Source organism: Macrosteles quadrilineatus, unplaced genomic scaffold (genome assembly GCF_028750875.1).
Source record: "Macrosteles quadrilineatus isolate MER2022 unplaced genomic scaffold, UCM_ALF_1.0 Scaffold_8__2_contigs__length_117827958, whole genome shotgun sequence".
NCBI lineage: Eukaryota > Metazoa > Arthropoda > Insecta > Hemiptera > Cicadellidae > Macrosteles > Macrosteles quadrilineatus.
In genome coordinates, this window is record NW_026542601.1 from 92,462,686 (window position 1) to 92,481,521 (window position 18,836).

Consider the following 18,836-nt stretch of genomic DNA (forward strand, 5'->3'; position numbering starts at 1 on the left):
GATTTAGTATTTAAGATAATGACCCATGACCACTCTCAACACCATGAGTGAAGAGTAAACTGTCGTATGTCAATTACCATAGCTAGGCCTATATACAAAATTGTTTGTTGCACGATGTACTTTGAAGTCACAATCGGGATGCAAATGATTAAAACTAGGCCTATACACAAATTCATCATGACCAGCATACTGTCAAAAAACAGTCATACTCTTTCTTAATCAGCTGGATTCCATATCTAAAAGTTTTGTCCGTATGTCGGATCGCCTTATAGAGGGTGTTTGTGAACTCTCTCGAAAAAATTCACAGGATTATTCCTTGGGTTTATACATGAATATTTTACATTATAAACATGGGTCGCCGGAGCCTCGTTTTCCGTCTGTCTGTATGTATGTGTTTTTTATAAATAACCTTATAACTCGAGTTTGAATCGAGGTACAAACTTTAAATTTGACACACTTGTGTATTTTAACGTGGTACACAAACATGCAAAATTTCATTTCGTTGACTATAGCCGTTTCAAAATGGCGGCCATCTAAAATCTTTGACCTCAAATTTCATGTTTCATGATGGGTTAGCCTCTGGATCGTAAATTGCAATATAAAAATGGTTTATTTTACCTTTTTGCGTCGAACGATCCGTGTGTAGTTAGTATAACTACAGCTGTTTCATACCACTAGGGTACATCATCAGGTTGTTGGCAGAACGTTAGATACGTTAGAGTCATGACGCAACATCCATCGGCGCCTGTCTCGTGTGTTCGTTACTTGGCCAAGTTCGTAAATTCGTGTTTTTTAAATGTTTTTCGTGTATTATGTGTATATAGACATATTTATTTCGACAAGTTCATCTATTAATGAATGCTGTTTTATCTAACGTTCTACCAACAACCTGATGATGTACCCTAGTGGTATGAAACAGCTGTAGTTGTACTAACTACACACGGATCGTTCGACGCAAAAAGGTAAAATAAACCATTTTTATATTCATGAAAACCACTAGAGTTACAAAAAAAACAAAAAAAACACAAGGATAACAAAATGTAGGAAATTTTATGCCAAATCAAATGACACATAGACCTTAAAGATCGGACAACAAACTACAGCTGAGTTATTAATTTTTTAAATAATTAATAATTCTTTACTGGCTTTTAATTGTTATTGTTTATTCTTTAAAATCATCTGATCCTTTCTAAATTGTTATAACAATGTAAGACAGCTGGTTGGACAGATGATTTTGAGATGATGATCAGATGATTTTTTTGAGTTATTAGTTTTTTAAATAATTAATAATTTCTTTACTGGCTTTTAATTGTTATTGTTTATTCTTTAAAATCATCTGATCCTTTCTAAATTGTTACAACAATGTAAGACAGCAGGTTTGCCCTAACAACAACATTTAGTTTTTTTACTAGATGGTAAATGTATTAAGTGTCCTATTTTTACCTTAACTATTGAGATATGTTTAAGGTTACGTAATGTACTCTGTATCGTATCAGATGATTTTAAGCCCCGTTCACACGGGGCGAGTTTACAAGCTACACGCCGGCTTTTTTACACGCAGCTAGTAAAATAGCTCAGTGTGAACGACGTACTCGCTCAAAAGCTGCTTGTAAAAAAGCTCTGGAAAAAGTTGACGCTGCCGCTACTTTACACGCCAACTCGCCAGCTTTTGCGCGAGTAGGCGTGTAAAGTAGCCCAGTGTGAACACAGTTGCTTGTGCTTGTGCGCTTGTTACTCAAAGATGTTGGAGGATTTGGTTCAAGCCAGCTACTGAGCGAGTGGAAAAAGCATCGTGTGAACGACTACAAGCGCACTCGCCGACTCGCCGGCGTCTTTCTACACGTCTGCGAGTTGGCGAGTGGACAAGCTCCGTGTGAACGAATACAAGCACACTCGCCAACTCGCCGGCTTCTTACACGCTGGCGTGTAGCTTGTAAACTCGCCCCGTGTGAACGGGCCTTTAATGAATAAACAATAACAATTAGAAGCCAGTAAAGAAATTATTAGTTATTAAAAAAAATAACTCAGCTGTTTGTTGTCCAATCTTTAAGATCTATGTGTCATTTGATTTGGCATCAAATTTCCTACATTTTGTTATTCTTGTGTCTTTTTTGTAACTCTAGTGGTTTTCATGTAATTTGTAGTTATAAGGTTATTTATAAAAAACACATACATACAGACAGACGGAAAACGAGGCTCCGGCGACCCATGTTTATAATGTAAAATATTCAAGTATTAACCCAAGGAATAATCCTGTGAATTTTTTCGAGAGAGTTCACAAACACCCTGTATGCAGTCCCTATATTTAACCTCTCTAAAATCACTTATCTTACACTGAGTGATTATAATGTAAGAGTTTTGAAGTAAAAGTACATTATTTTGTTGAGCGTTCCGTGTGAAATTTTTACATGGTAAACGACAACAGCAAAAGATATCTTTTTCAGCTTAAAACTATGTTCACCTAATCTGTTCTATGATAATCCTTTCTACATTATTTTTGAGCAAAATGAAGCAATATGTATTTATGTGACCAGCATTTCACGTAAATAGTGTTAAAAAAGTCCATAAAATTCACGGTTCTTCGAGGATTTAATTTTCAAACAAAAAATCACATCCAGGTTAGTAAATAATGTATGTATGTTGTCACAGTATTAACCTTTTTGGAAAATGTGTACCTATCAATGCTAACTTACAAATTTATCCTAATAAGTTACTGCAGTAAAATAACAACCAAAAAGCTATTAGTAAACACATTTAACCAATCGATTACGTAATCCTCAAAGAGACAGCTTACTCTATCTGTGTACAGTATACGTAATTATAATGATCAAAGAAAGAAATAAAAAAAATGTTTCTTATGTGATAAAAATTGTTAAATGCAAAAGGAGAACAAAGTCCGCTACTGAGGTGTAAGTATCCAAGTCAGATCACCATTAGATGGGTCCTATTGGGTTCTCAATGTCAAGAAAGGTAGAGAAATGAACCTCTTTCGACACCTAGCAGCATCGGTCCTCCGATGAGAAGCGCTCGGCGGTCCTGTATATATGGCGCCGCGAATCCACATCTTCCCTGCGAGAACCAAAAATGTTTATTGCAATACCTGTCATATTTTTTGTTCTTTTATACGTTTTATCGCTTTATTGTTGTGTAATATCATAAACTGAGCATTATATCTATGGTAATATATTTTACTCTTTTTAATAATTAACTGTTATTATTTTTATGGTTATTGATTTGTCTGTATTTTTTTACAACTGTATTTTAATAAAATATACAAATTTAATTTAGTTATATAAATTCATAGTAGGGCTATAACTCTAGCCTGGCCTCGTCAAGTTTATATAACATGGTGTCGTTGGTAAAATATAATAAATACAATTTATACATAAAAAAATAAAAAAATACAGGTTTGTAATTATCTATATTATTAACTAGCTGGCCCGACAGACGTCGTCATGTCCTATAAACCTATAATGTGGTTTTATGTCAAAGTCAAATGCTCGTTCATTTTCAAGATGAACTCATTCGCATGGCTCAATCACGTCCTGGTTGAAGTTCGTTCGCTACGCTCACTCACCTTTTGGTTGCAAATTAGCTGTTGTCATAAATTTAAAAAAATAATCTTGCTGCACCCTGTTGGTAAACCTATTAACTTTTTAATGCTGTTGAAATCACAGAATCAAATTGTTTAGTTGAACCATAGATAAGGCATATGTCTCACTGTTTGGTTATATAGCTAGTGGACGAGTTATTGTTTATGATTATATAGTTTTATTTGGTTAAACGAGGTTTTAAATTACTGAAATAACAAGAAACAAATTGTAAACAAAACACGACATCTACAGAAAACCGGACAGAACTAACAATAAAATTGGCTTCAGCTGCCTAAGGATGGGAAATCTACTAAAGGGACTATGTTTTATCTATGGTTGAACCATAGGTTGAACCAGCTGTTAAGATTCTAATTCCATTTAAATATGAGTACTCATAAGGTTAACATGGGAAACTCCATAGCCACTGGGACGGAGCCCTTTCGACGGATCTGCACCAAAATTCACACACATAGTCCTTGAATAATGCTTAATAATGCCTGAAAGTTTCATTACAATCTGTCGAGCGGTTTCGGAGTCCATAAAGGACAAACAAACATACGTTGGATTTTATACAGGGTAAGTTTTAAATGAGTCCCCTCCCCCTAATCTTTTCTACATTTCTTAAGATATCAACTCCGGACCACGTCAGATCATTGTAGAGTAGTAAGTACTTCATTTTGACTGGGTATACATTTTTGGCCACCATCTTGGATCGCCATGTTGAATACTATTTTTTTTAATGTAAGGGTAGGGTTGTGACTCATCGTTTCAAACTAGATTTTTACGCTGAATACGATGCTGCAATCCGTTTTAACTTTATTTTTTTAGCCCATTTTAACATTGTGCATTTACAAACTAAGACCATAATCGCAAAATAGTGCTAGATAAAGAAAAGCTTACCACCAGTCATTGTCAAGCTATTTTCGCTTGGTTATGAGGGATGTATTTTTCGGCCGCCATCTTGGATCCGCCATTTTGAAATGAGATAAATTATTTTAAATATGAAGGTGGTGTTGTGACCCATCATTTTGAATTATTTTTTTATGCTGAACTCAATGGCACAATCCAAGTGCATTTTTACCACGGGGCATCTAGGTACAGTACTTTTTATCATGCTCTCCTCCTGTACTTCTTTTTAAGCTAAAATACCACATTGCAAACAACAATGGTGATTAATAGGCCTTAATGTACGCATAAACGCACACAACACATTTAAACAACTTCTTTTTATCCAGCACCAGCCTTAAAATACCTACTTTGTATGGTCGCCATTTCAATGAAAAGTATTAAAGCACACATAATACAACCTTACAAGAATACTTACTAAACTATTCCACAGGAATCGAAGGTTGATCGAGTGATATGAGTCATCCTTTTCAGTAGCAAAACTCACAAACATGTTTTCGCATGTTTTATCAGTTTGTAGGTTAGGGAATCCAAAATATTTTCTGTAAACTCACACTTATAGGTTTTCGTTTGAGGATCGCGGAAGTTGATAAGTAGTGTTTGTCTGTAGAGTTACCCAATGACATTATGTTGGCCTAGCCTCTAGCCATGAGGCCTGTAGCCTACGCTCTACCCCAGGAGAAGGGGTGTATTTAAGGTGGGTGCACGGTCGCCGCCCCCCACTCTACCTTGGACCATCATGTCACCAATAGCGTGGCCTACATTACAGGTATGTTAACTCATCGTTGTAGACTTCTAGGAAACCTTGTAGGATTTCAAAAGTTTTAATAGAATATTTTTTTTCTGTTTGATGTAATTTTGTCTGCAATTATCATTTCCTTTCATCGTGTGATTTATATGGGGCGTTGAACTTAATGTGTTTAAGATGAAAAACTAGGACTACTTAACAAACAAAGTGATATATTTACAACACAAAACTGTAGTACATATTTGATTTACTTTTGAATTCTTTAAACATTTAAGATACCTTCTAAAAGATTTTCACGGACATTCTCCATCACGATTAATAAAAAACAAAATTTCGTTTTTGAAAGTTGTTTTAACATTACTTACCGTAATGAAAAATTCCCGTGATGATAACAACTCACCATCCACAAAAATGAAACAAAGAACCTTTTTAAAGGGTAGATATTATTTTGTAGATAACACATTTACATTGTTCATTATGTGCATATTATGGAATCACATAATAATTTACATTTTGAGGGGGCGAATAACAAATAAAAATCATCCATATTCGTGAACACGTTGCGTTGTTAAAATGGTTAACAAACTGACTAAGAAAAATCAATAACTAAAGTAGACCTACATTATATACAAAAACATAAAAAATATTAAACAGAGGATTGGATTATGTGTCTGAACGCTGCAAAATTTTATCAAAAGTTTGAATATAAAGGCAAAATAGTAGTTGCCTGTATTATAACAAAATGTTTTAAGATGAACATCAAGATGTAATTCCAATTATTAATATTATATGAAGTATTTTAAGTAAGTAGGCCCCTAGCTATACCGTAATTATGCGATATTAACAATGTTTTGATAAATTAAAAGTTATTAATTTTCAGTTAATTTGATCATATTAAATCCTATGTTTTTTGTTGTTAATCCTGTAAAATGAAATGCTGTGTTTTTGTTAGGTTTTAACGACTCACAGAGCCACAAAAATTAACGAAATTCACTAAAATTAATCAAAAACAAATAAATTAAAAAAATGCAACATTTTTGTATAATCTGTTTCTGTAAAAAAATACACAATTACCATAAATTACTATAGTCATACTAAACAATTATGCATTGTACTAAACAATATCAGTTAAATACATCACCATAGCGGTAGGAAAATAATAAGTTTTTATTGTTATTGAATATTCTGTAAAATTGGTGTATACGTAAATAAACAAACATCTTACCTAAGCAGTTTCATTGAGGAACATACAACATAATGCTAACACGATAAAGAATTAAATTTGAACCACAACGAAATCGAGTTTCCCCGATAACTCATTAGGTCAATCAAACGTCATTGTCACAAAATTAACTATTGGTTGAAACATTTAGTTCACAATCGATAAAATGATAAAATTTATCAAATACATGTAATTGCAAAAAATGCAGTCGGAAACATCAAGTATATTTAAATGCAGATTTAAATTGTAGCTTTATATCTTCTATATTATATACATAATAACTATTGGTTTTCTCTGTCATCCCCTTTTCACCCATTATATTTAACCGATTTTTACAATCGGGAGGTGTCATTGCAAAGCTTATGACCTAGTAAAGGTAATTAAAAAGGAAATTTCGTTTAGGGCTTCGCTCCCACCAAACCTTTGATTTATTCTTAAGAGATTACTTTCCAAGGCCCGGGGCTGCTGAGTTCTGCTAGCTCACACACAAACTTTTTTTGTTTAAACTTACATTATAGCTGACAGTTTAAAATAAATATAAAACCAGCAGATTACCTTTAGTTGAATTTTTAACCACAGCCATATTGTAATCAAGAGACGAAACCGTTTATGAAAATGGCTATCAAAAGTAGAATATTTTTATTGCCAATATTTTGTCAGCCGTTTGAGCCAATTAAGGTTAGTAAATCACCATTTGCTGTATATTTCTGCATTTTACACATCGTATTTTAGAAGTTTTACTTGTAAAAAATTAACTGTCCTAAACACCCATAGGCCTATTAATTCGTGTGATGATGTTTTATCTTGAACGCTTAATATCTATCTATCTATATATATTAATATGCAAGCATGTTTCTTCAAAACCTTTTTTCTCAGCTCGTGTGCATCGTTAGACTCAAAAATAAGCGCAAAAGAGAATTTAAAATTTTAAAAATTAACATGCGCCTTATGGCTTGTCATGCCGGTGACGAAATAACAACGAAATGTAAACAGAAAATCAAAACAAATGGAAGAAATCCCAATCACATGTTTTATTTACAGCGTGGGGTGAAAATAGAGAAGTCTGAACATTCGATTTTTTTGGTCGAGTTTTCGACCACGGGACGACCTCTCTAGTGTAATATTAATGCATATTTTTTGTTTGAAACACATGATTGGATTTTCCCCACAAGATTTTATTACAAAACTAAAATCAAAGTTTTCAAAGTAAATTAACAACAGTAAAATAAATGTACGTTAGATAAAAATTGAAAAGCATGCTTAACAGCCACAAGAAAATGTATCAATCTAGTCTTTACTCTTCAGCATTGAAAAAATGTGCCGTTTACAATTTTAACGAGGCAAGATTCTTGTGTATTTGAAACATCTTTCTTTTTTACCCATCCAAAAAATAAAATTAATATAAATCTACGCAAATATTAAAAAAATATTGTTGCTCGTGGTTTTGGAAGCTTATAAACATTTGGATTTTTGCATTGATGAGTAGTTTATTTGATCATAAATGTATTATTTTAACGATCTGGGTTTATTATTAAATAAAGGTAGTTTGCTAAACAGTTTTAAAAGTTTAAAAGTACCAAAGTTTTTCTATTTAGTTTACTAACTCATTAAAAATAAGGGAGTATGTTTAATCTATGGTAGTTCTTTCTCATTTCATTGAACTAATACTATGGACGAACGAAATCTATAGCTTTATGTTCAGAGATATAGGTAAATAACCTATATAACTATTTTCAGAGTTTTTACAAGAATCTGTGATCAATTTATGACAGTAGGCCTTACAACGTCGACATTAGAAACTGTCAAACCTTTAGTAGTGTTTACCTAATAATCCAGTTATTGAATTAGATTTCGCATTTACAAGTCCTTGATCTCATTATTCTCACGCCGATGGAATGTTTTCACTCGGTCTCTGTCTATTTTGGACTCACTTTCCCTTAAGTTTCCACATCGTCAGGGTTGTTGTTGAAGCCTTATCGCATTCCTTGCTTATGAATCTCGCCAATCCCAAATCAGCTTAAACTTTTAGAAGATTCATACACTTATCCGCAATAATATGCAGATAAAGGAATTTGGAAACCTACCCCTGTGAGGGATAAAGTTTAGAGCTCGAGTTTGGAGCTCCACAGAAAATTAACCAAACTACTTAGAAAAACACTTGTATATATATTTTTTGTTTTATTCTACACCTAGGCCTATTCCTGTAAAGAACCTTTTACCTTGTTTATATATTTTGTTATGACAGTCTGAAGGTAAAAATCCCCTGTTTTTAGAGTACAGTATCAAAACTTGAAAATTCGTCAGAACTTCATCAAACTTTAATACAGGTATATAACATAACTAGCAGAGTACCCGTCCTTCGTACGGGATTGGCATATAAGTATTATGCTTATTGCAGTTATACTCAAGCTTTGCGTTTGCAATGGGGGAGGATACGATTTGATATAATTTGCTTCTTTACGGTATACTATAGTATTACACATCTACCATAGCCATAATATTCTACTACTTCACCTAAACAATAGGAAATAGTTATTTGTGTAACTAGTGGGGAAAGTGGCACTTTGCTGCACACGAGAGCAATGTTTACGCACGAGCCGCAGGCGAGTGCGGAATCATCTCGAGTGCAGCAAAGGGCTTTTTCACTCGTGTTACACATTATATTTTTCCTACAGTCACTATAAAGCATATAAATAATTAGTCTTTCAAACACTATACAACACGTTTTTAGGTTCAGCTGGCAACACAAGGTGCCCTAGAGAAAGTAGTACCCGATCCGCACCACTCCGCTATTTTTCCTCGGCAAGAAATGTGCTCCGCGTTTTGAGAATATAGTTCCGTATGTTTTTGTAATTTGAAGTGGTTTCCGCGCCTACAAAAAATGCTTTAAAGGCATTTTCTTGTTTATTAAGATCGTAGGAATGTTTTAAAAACGTATAAAAGAGAAGTCCAGAAAGTTCAGACATACCGAAACTATAAACACGAAATGACAGTTTTAAATCGTAGTTATAATAGTCAACCAGCTGCTCATAGTATTATTATTTTTAAGTGTTGCCAACCTAATTCCAAGAGTACACTGATTACGTGTATAATAGAACCACGCTGTTTTGTGTTGTTTCGTTGGAATCCTGATGTGCGGCAAAGTATAAACCGTACGCCAAAGTATAAACCGTACGGCAAAGTATAAATATGCAGCAATTAGGAGCTTTCTGTACTATAAACAGTACAAGGAAGCCAACTTTGTCGGGTGACTGTAGGAAAAAATAAATTGTTAAAGATTCGCAAAATATAATACTTATCACATATGATTCATGAAATTAAAAACATAAAAGTAACTGTAAACATCCTACTTTGACAGTTCTCATTGCATACGGTATCATAGTTTTTTGTTGTTGCTTAGTTCAAATTAACTGTTTCCATAAATGCAAAAAAAGTAATAGTGCTGCACCCTGTTGGTAATAAATCTTATAACTTTTAATGCTTTTCCATATCATAGAACCAACTTTTAAAGTTGAAACAGCTGACTAAATTCTTTTATTCCCCTTAAATATGAATACTCATAAGGTTAACATGGGGAACCACAGAGTCAGTGGGGCAGAGCCCGAAAGTATTTTTGAGATAAGAATATGCCTATATGTTAATCGGGAATGTTAGCTATAATAATGCCAAATTTCAGCCCAATCCGTCCAGTAGTTAATGCGTGATTGAACTTCAAACAAACAAACAAACACACAAACTTTCACATTTATAATATTATAGTAAGATTTGTTTGTTTTCAGAGTTTTTACTTTACCAAAAAGTTTTTGTTGATAACTTTGTAAGTTAACCTTTTCTCAAAAACAGCAAAGGTAGAAAAAAATTGAATATAGCTTGTTTTGAAGGTGGTTGTTTTGGTATTATAGTAGTAATATTATTGTCAAAGCATTGAACATTACTGATGGGATTTTCTAACATAAAAAGTTGATTTTTTCGACAGAATAATATTTGTTTGTGAAAGCCAAAAATATCCATCCCAGTCCCAAGTACCCAGTCAAATTGTAGTTAAACTTTCAAGTGTGGTCGGGTGAAAGGTTTTAAGCTACTAGCTCATAGGCAATATACTTTATAACTCTCTAAACCCTTGTTTATTTAACCAATCTCTGGATGAAGATCGTTCAATGGAAGTCTAATGAAGGAATTTTAACTTGTTATATAGATAGGCCTACTTATGCAAATTACATAATTCAGAGACGAATAATTTTATTATAAATACGGTAATTAAAATATTTTTTGTTCCAACATATTAAAAGAGATGTAAGAGAAATATTACTACCTATGCCTGTAACACAATTCTTTTTGTCTTCACATAAAAGTAAGGAAAGGGAAAAGTATTGTTTTAATAGTTTGAAAGTGAGCTAATAGGAAAAATACTCGTTGGTAGTAATAAAATTTAAAACAGTGGTATTATAAACCACCAATTTGTCTGTCTATAATGTATGTGCATGCATCTAGTTATGTTGTTGTTTATTGTGTTTATGTGCGCGGAATCGTAGATAATTTGACTATACAAATAATAAGTAAATAAATAGGTCGTTTTCCAGCAAGCATTTGTCAGATACAATTGTGCTTTTAAAAACGACTAAGATTGCACCCTAAGCATTAACAAGCAAAATGCTATAATAAATTTTACTGTGAAAATTACTATGATTTCAATAAAAAGGGTCACAAGTAAGATTTAACTTCGGCTGGCACCTTCATCCTTTATCCTACAAATCGTCATAGTCAATAACATGCAAAAGTAATAAATCTCAGCAAATTCTAAAAGCATCTTGTTTAACACCTATCATCATCAGTTCTTCCACGATAACCGTAGGCGTTTATATTAAAATTTAAATAATTTATATGTGTTTTTGTTGACTTTGCAACCGTTGCGGATATAGAAATGCTCATTGTTTCTTGAATCGCTGCATAACATGTCCCTGCAGGATTTATTAAATAGTAGTTTTCACCACAAGGAGCGAAAATGCTCTTTATGGCATTTTCAGCAAGGTCGCAAACACAACCGTGTTTTGCAAGCAAGGCGCAGCCGAGATTGGAAATATATGATTAAGTATCAAAAAGACACTTTCGCTCCGTGTGATGGACAACTATTTTCATTATACTATGTCATCAATGTTTACATTTCTGTTGTTTAAAAATAACTTTAAATATTGTGTGATTAGCATCATTTTCATAATCCACTGATACAATTTTGAGGTTATCGAACTGAAAAATTTATCATATGTTTCCTGTTCTCTTTAAAGTTACCCGAAATCGATGAATTTGCGGACGACTAGAGAACTAAAAGAGGCTGCTTTCCGTACAGTATGATGAAAACGTTCTTTCTTCATATTGGTAGTATTACTACACATCAATAATGTATATTTTGTTCAACAGCTGGTGTTGCTGGGACTCGCCGCATTGTCGGCAGCACAGTTCCAGTCACAAAGCTTCGATGATTTTGACTCACAACAGTTCCAACCTCAACCTGAACAGCAGTTTCGACCTCAACCCCAAATACAGCCTCAAAGGTTTGTTGCTCAGCCTCAACCTCAGCCTCAAAGGTTTGCTGCTCAGCCTCAAACACAACCTCAGAGGTTTGTCTCCCAGCCTCAGTTCCAAGCCCAACCTCAAAGGTAACATGAAAGCCACTCGTACAATTTGATTCAATAAGATTAACTTAAGATTAACTCTTGTTTAGTGACACATTTGTTTAGTAGAGGTTAATTAAAGCTTTAAGTCCAACTCAATCTCAATAAAATAAGCATATTCCTTTGGGAGCATGCAGGACATTTTCCTGGTGTGGCGGTGAAACAAACCAGTATCTTTTTCCATAGCCATTGGTCCGGCAATTTTAATTGAGTCTTATAGACTCAAAGACTTACTTGACCTGTTTATCATCGTTAAAATTAACAAAAAGTTGAATACCTACCACCACATTTTTTGCTAAAAATAAAAATAAATGTATAAGTATTTCCAATTCTAATGAATTAAAAATTTGCTAGAATTAGAAAGCTCCCAAAACTTTTAATTTATGTAGCCTAGTTAGTTCCCCTTGAAGTTACTTTTTCTCAAATAAATTACAAATCATGTTCAAAGACTGAGATGTGTTGTGCATATTTTCATATACACATTTTTACACTACATTTTTATATACTTTCAGAGTCGCCCCCAAGATAAAGCGACCTCAGAGCAGCTCAAGGTTCGTCAACCCTAATTCTCTGACCCTCAACCAGGGCCCACAAGCCAGGTAAATATGTTGTCAAACATAGCCAATAAAACATCAACAGACATACAAAGGATGGAAACTATTTAAGTGGACATAATTGACCCATGATTAAATGTTGAGACATCTACTCTCATGGAAGAGTCTAAAATGTGTTGTCTATACTTGCTTTTTGGGGTAAGGACGGGTTGGGGTATAGTTACCTGCAACTTCTTGGTCTTTTAAAGTACTCAATGATCCAGTCCTTCAACTTAAGACTCATATCTCTTATTTCCTTTGGTATCAAGGTCGCTTTTCCTAAGAATTTCTTTGTCTGGGGTAACGCTAGACAATCGATCTACACTTCAGCAGACATTCTACCTCTAATAAATGAAATCTGCATTTGTCTGTTTGGTTAAGCCTTGTGTCTAAGGTGCTTCCTTACTAGTCAACGGCCCTGAAATATGCTGATCCCTTTCCAGAATTCCTTTCCAATCTAGAGGAATCCAGAATCCATCAGTTGTGTTCTTGTCAAACTTGGATTTATGTAATAAGACTGTTCAAAATATTCAACTCATCATTCTACTCCACAGATTCCCAGACAAACAGCAGTTTGGACAGCCAGCCATCGTCAGACCACTACAGTTTGACTCCCGGCTTGTCCAGCCCGGAGTCCAGCCATCCCCACCACAAGAGGTATTCCAGCCCCCACCTCAGCAGTTCCAGGCCTTTGACTCTGCTCCAGCCCCTGCTCCTGCCCCCGCCCCGGCTCCTGTCAGATCCCAGCCACGTCCGTCACTAGAGCCTGTTGTGGTCTCCCCTTCTAGAGCCTCCCGACCCAAGGCTACGATCGACTCTGAAAACGAACAGGTATTTGTTATGTAATATGATTCCTTTTGTACTGTCAAATATTTATTCAGCTGTTTTATTTAAGACTGTTTTGTTTATGTATGTAATGTTTACAGTTTTGTGCAATTCTCTCATGTAAAATGTAGCTGACTATTAAGTTGAATAAAACCATATAAATTTGGTTTCTAAACATTTCTTTTCATAACAATTTATTCAACTTAATCTTTTAACTATATTATTACAAGTTCTTCTATACAAGTTGTATTCTATCTTTTCTATTCAAGTTTATTCCAAGAAATCTAAATGGATAAATTCTTCAAGCCGGAGCGCCTATCTTTAGACCCTAATGATCCCCATTCTGATCGTCAGTGGAAACATTGGAAAACCACTTTCAAGAATTTCGTGGAAGAAATATGTGCTGCAGAAGATGATCTACTAAAACTTCTAACTAATTTTGTGGACTACAACATACATGAAATAATCTCAGAGGCTGATTCTTATACCAAAGCTATATCTATTCTTGACAAACTCTTTATAAAGCCTACTAATGAGGTATATTCACGTCATCAACTGGCCACTAGAAGACAGGAACCTGGAGAAAATATTGATCAGTATCTTCGAAAACTAAAAGAACTTAGTAAAGCATGCAACTTTAAATCTGTCACTGCTAATGAAAATCGCAACGAGTACATAAGAGACGCTTTCATTCGAGGACTAATATCACAGTCCATTCGACAAAGACTTCTTGAAAATCTAACTTTGACTCTTGAAGAAGCTTATAATCAAGCCATTACCTTGGAATCAGCTGAAAATCAGGCGGTTTCATATATTTCAAGCCCTTGTAACTCTATATCTCAGTCAACTCCTAAAGATGTTGATGTTACTGATACAAATGTTTCTCAGGCAGCTTCTGATTCGTCTTCACACCAATTATCCTCGATAAGAAGAGAAAAATGTTTCTTTTGTGGACGGTCACGACACTCTCGAGCCAACTGTCCTGCCAAAGACTCAGTTTGTAATATTTGTGACAAGAAAGGCCATTGGGCAACAGTTTGCAATTCTCGCAACCAAAGTAGGACATTTAAGGGTAAAACAACTCAAAGTGATAAGACAGAAATAAACTCAATGTCTTCTTCTCTTGTTGCTGCCTCACAAAAATGTCTTTCAAAAGCTACAGTGTCACTGATGTTAAACGGCAAACCAGTAGATGCACTCATTGATACTGGGAGTTCCGACAGTTTTATATCTGAAGCTACTGTGAAAAGATTCAATATTTCTAAATACCCAACAAAGCATGAAATATCGATGGCATCAACAAGTCATGTTTCATCAACTCTTGGCCACTGTATTGTTGACATGGTGTGCGATGGCCACGAATACCCACTGACAAAGCTGCTCATCTTAACTGATTTATGTGCCGATGTTGTAATTGGACATGACATCCTTCGGCAACATTCTGCTGTGGAGCTGAATTTCGGTGGTAAACGCCCACCCTTCAATGTTTGCAATCTACTTAGGGCTAAAGTATCACCACCACCACTGTTTGATAATCTAACTAATGACGTCAAGCCTGTAGCCATCAAGTCCCGCCGCTACTCTGAAGATGATAGTAAGTTCATAAAAAGTGAAGTAAGTAGGCTTATATCAGAAGGAATAATTGAACCGAGTAAATCACCTTGGAGAGCACAAGTGATTGTGGTCAACAATGGGCACAAGAGACGTCTCTGTATTGACTACTCTCAAACCATCAACAAATTCACACAGCTTGATGCCTACCCTCTACCTCACATTGAATCATTTGTCTCTAAGCTTGCTCAATACAAAGTGTTTAGTACAATCGATCTGAAGGAGGCATATCACCAAATACCTATTCGGAATGAAGATAAACCATTCACTGCATTTGAAGCTAATGGGAGACTTTACCAATACACTCGAATTCCTTTCGGCGTAACTAATGGTGTGGCGTGTTTTCAAAGAACTATTGATCAGATTATAGAAAATGAAAATCTACTAGACACGTTTGCTTATCTGGATGATGTAACTATTTGTGGTCGTAGCCAAGCAGAACACGATCAAAACCTACAGAGATTCATGGAAGCAACTAAAAAGTATAATCTTACCCTGAACAAAGAAAAATCTAAGTTTTCGTTGACCAGCATTCCAGTTCTGGGGTACATTGTAGAAAACATGTCCATGCGTCCTGATCCTGACCGCCTGCAATCACTCTTGAATTTCCCCGTTCCAACTGATAATGCAAGCCTTAAAAGAGCTCTTGGCATGTTGTCCTATTACGCAAAGTGGATTCCTAAATTCTCTGAAAAGGTTCATTGCCTTACTACAGTCAAATCATTCCCAGTAGGCAGTAAAGAAATATTGGCCTTTAAGACATTAAAAGAAGAAATAGCGAACTCCAGTATGTCTGCAGTTGAAGAGAATATTCCATTTACTGTAGAAACAGATGCATCTGAATCAGCTATAGCGGCTACCCTTTCACAAGCTGGAAGGCCAATATGTTTCTTTTCAAGAACCCTAACTAAGAGTGAACAACATCTACCTGCTGTGGAAAAAGAGGCCCTCGCAATATTCGATTCAATACAGAAATGGAGGCATTTCCTGATTGGAAGACGGTTTAAATTAATTACAGACCAGAAATCTGTGTCATATATGTTCAATCAGAAACACGCGGGAAAGGTTAAGAACAACAAGATTTTAAAGTGGCGATTGGAACTAGCACCTTTCTCTTATGATATAGTGTACCGTTCTGGCAAGGAAAACGTAGTAGCAGATGCATTTTCACGAGTTTCATCTTCCATCTCTTGTAGAGATTTCGAAAAACTCCGTAGAATTCATTGTGACATTGGGCATCCTGGAATAGTACGGATGGTTCATTTCTTAAAAAGTAAAAATCTCCCTTACTCTATCGAAGATGTCAGGCGAATGACCGCTTCATGCTCTGTTTGTGCGGAAGTGAAACCTCGGTTCTACCAAAAAACCCCATCAACACTCATCCATGCAATGGCTCCTTTCGAGAGACTTAACATTGATTTTAAGGGGCCAATACCATCTGTGACAAGGAATAAATACATACTCACGGTTGTTGATGAGTTTTCAAGATATCCGTTTGCTATTCCTTGCTCGGACACATCAGCATCTTCTGTCATCAAAGCACTTACATCAATCTTCACCATCTTTGGTATGCCTGCTTTTGTCCACTCCGACCAAGGTTCTGCTTTCATGTCAAAAGAACTGAGTGATTTCTTACACTCTAAAGGAATCGCCACTAGCCGATCTTCACCTTATAACCCTCGAGGTAATTCTCAAGCTGAGCGATATAATGGAACGATTTGGAAGACTGTATCTCTTGTTCTGAGAAACAAGGGACTGAAGACAGAACAGTGGGAGTATGTTTTGCCAGAAGCTTTGCAATTATATGCGCTCGTTACTATGTACAGCTACGAATGAGACCCCACATGAACGACTTTTCAAACACCAGAGACGATCATTTTATGGCACCTCTCAACCTCAATGGCTCATGAATCCAGGACCAGTATTAGTGAGAAGGCATGTAAGAAATAACAAATATGAACCTTTAGTGGAACAAGCTCAGCTGATAGAGGCTAATCCAGACTATGCTCGCATCAAGTATAGAGATGGTAGAGAGGCTCTGGTATCGGTGCGACATCTCGCTGTTCCTCCTGAAGCTATCCAACAAGAGGATGAGCCAGTGACTTCGGAAAATCCCAGTCAAGAACTAGATCCTGCTCTTCAAGACCTGAGACGTGAATCAAATCTGCTTCAACCTGAAATTGGGAACTCTATTCAATCTGAAATCAAAACATCCCCTCTGCATGAGACCGTGACCCCTACTTCTGTGAGGGATAACGAAGAAACAAACCTGCGTCGTTCCACTAGAGTCCGAAGACCTCCCACCTATCTAAGGGATTACATTTAAAAAAAAAAAGATGGGGTGAATGTTATGTAATATGATTCCTTTTGTACTGTCAAATATTTATTCAGCTGTTTTATTTAAGACTGTTTTGTTTATGTATGTAATGTTTACAGTTTTGTGCAATTCTCTCATGTAAAATGTAGCTGACTATTAAGTTGAATAAAACCATATAAATTTGGTTTCTAAACATTTCTTTTCATAACAGTATTATGAATTTTCAAAGTTAAAATCTACCATGAAGGAAAAAAACATTAAGGAAGAAGGAATGGATACAATTAATTTCCTGGGAGAAAAGGTTTCAGGTAGTTGGCACCAAAAACTATCTCTACACAATTAATTTTATAAACTAACCTATTTAAGGGCTTCTTTAGAAGGAATGGCATTTACAAAACTGGAGTAACTTAATAGTGAAGTTGATAAAAGTTCTAACCCAACATTTTGTCATAGATTGCTCAGCAACAAGCACAAAACGCAAAGTATTCCTTCCAATCGTCCGTGACTGACACACTCTCCGACACCCAACATGTGCGAGAGGAGGTACGTGACGGTCTGGCACTGAGGGGAGTGTACTCCTACAGCGACGGATACTTCAAGCGGACTGTACACTACGAAGCCGATGAGAATGGATACCGAGTTGTCAAGTAAGTAGGGTCCGTAGTTCAAAATTGTACAAAAAGTGGCAGTTCTATCGTTTGTGAAAAGAATATGATTTACTACATATCTTAAACTAAAGGATCAAGAGTATTGCGTTATGCGGTTCAAAAAAAGTTACAATTTATATTGTAAAACGACCAAAAACTTGATATGTATTTGGTAGGGAATGTAAGAATATTGTATTTCTTAAAGGGAGACTAGCAAGGATACAATTACAAGTAAAGCTTTAAGTCCAACTCAATCTCAATAAATAAGCATATTCCTTGGGAGCATGCAGGACATTTTCCTGGTGTGGTTTGCTATACCTACTCAATATATTTTGAGATATTTCATTTTCTATCAAACAAATTGAAGAGCACAAATGAGTAGGATTTTATTTTATCCAATCTTTCAGGGAAGACGTAGAGCCGATTGGCGACGGACCACAGGAAGATCCTAACGGACAAGCCGAGATTAAGTCCAACGTGGGAGGAGCTAATCTACAATACACCATCACTGCCGCAGACATTTCTAGCCGACCGCGGCAATCGCAGCAACAGCAGCTGCAGCAAAGCTTCTTACCGCAGCAGTGATGCAGCAAGAAATAGCCTGACAGGTGTGGCAACTGAACCAGTTGCCACTTTGAAGTCAGGTCCCTCAGAGTTTTGTAAATAAAGTTTGTAATTTTGTAGTTGTTTGTAAAAAAATAAATA

General features: G+C 35.5%; 1 protein-coding gene across 1 annotated transcript; it reads left to right on the forward strand.

Moving 5' to 3' along the window:
- Positions 1-723: 723 nt before the first annotated feature.
- On the forward strand, positions 724-18,716 carry LOC129000570 (uncharacterized). The gene is made up of 6 exons (XM_054427532.1): positions 724-777; positions 11,885-12,123; positions 12,651-12,737; positions 13,286-13,562; positions 17,938-18,131; positions 18,539-18,716. The coding sequence occupies exons 1-6, from the start codon at positions 724-726 to the stop codon at positions 18,714-18,716; spliced, it is 1,029 nt and encodes a 342-aa protein (XP_054283507.1).
- The last annotated feature ends 120 nt before the right edge of the window (positions 18,717-18,836 follow it).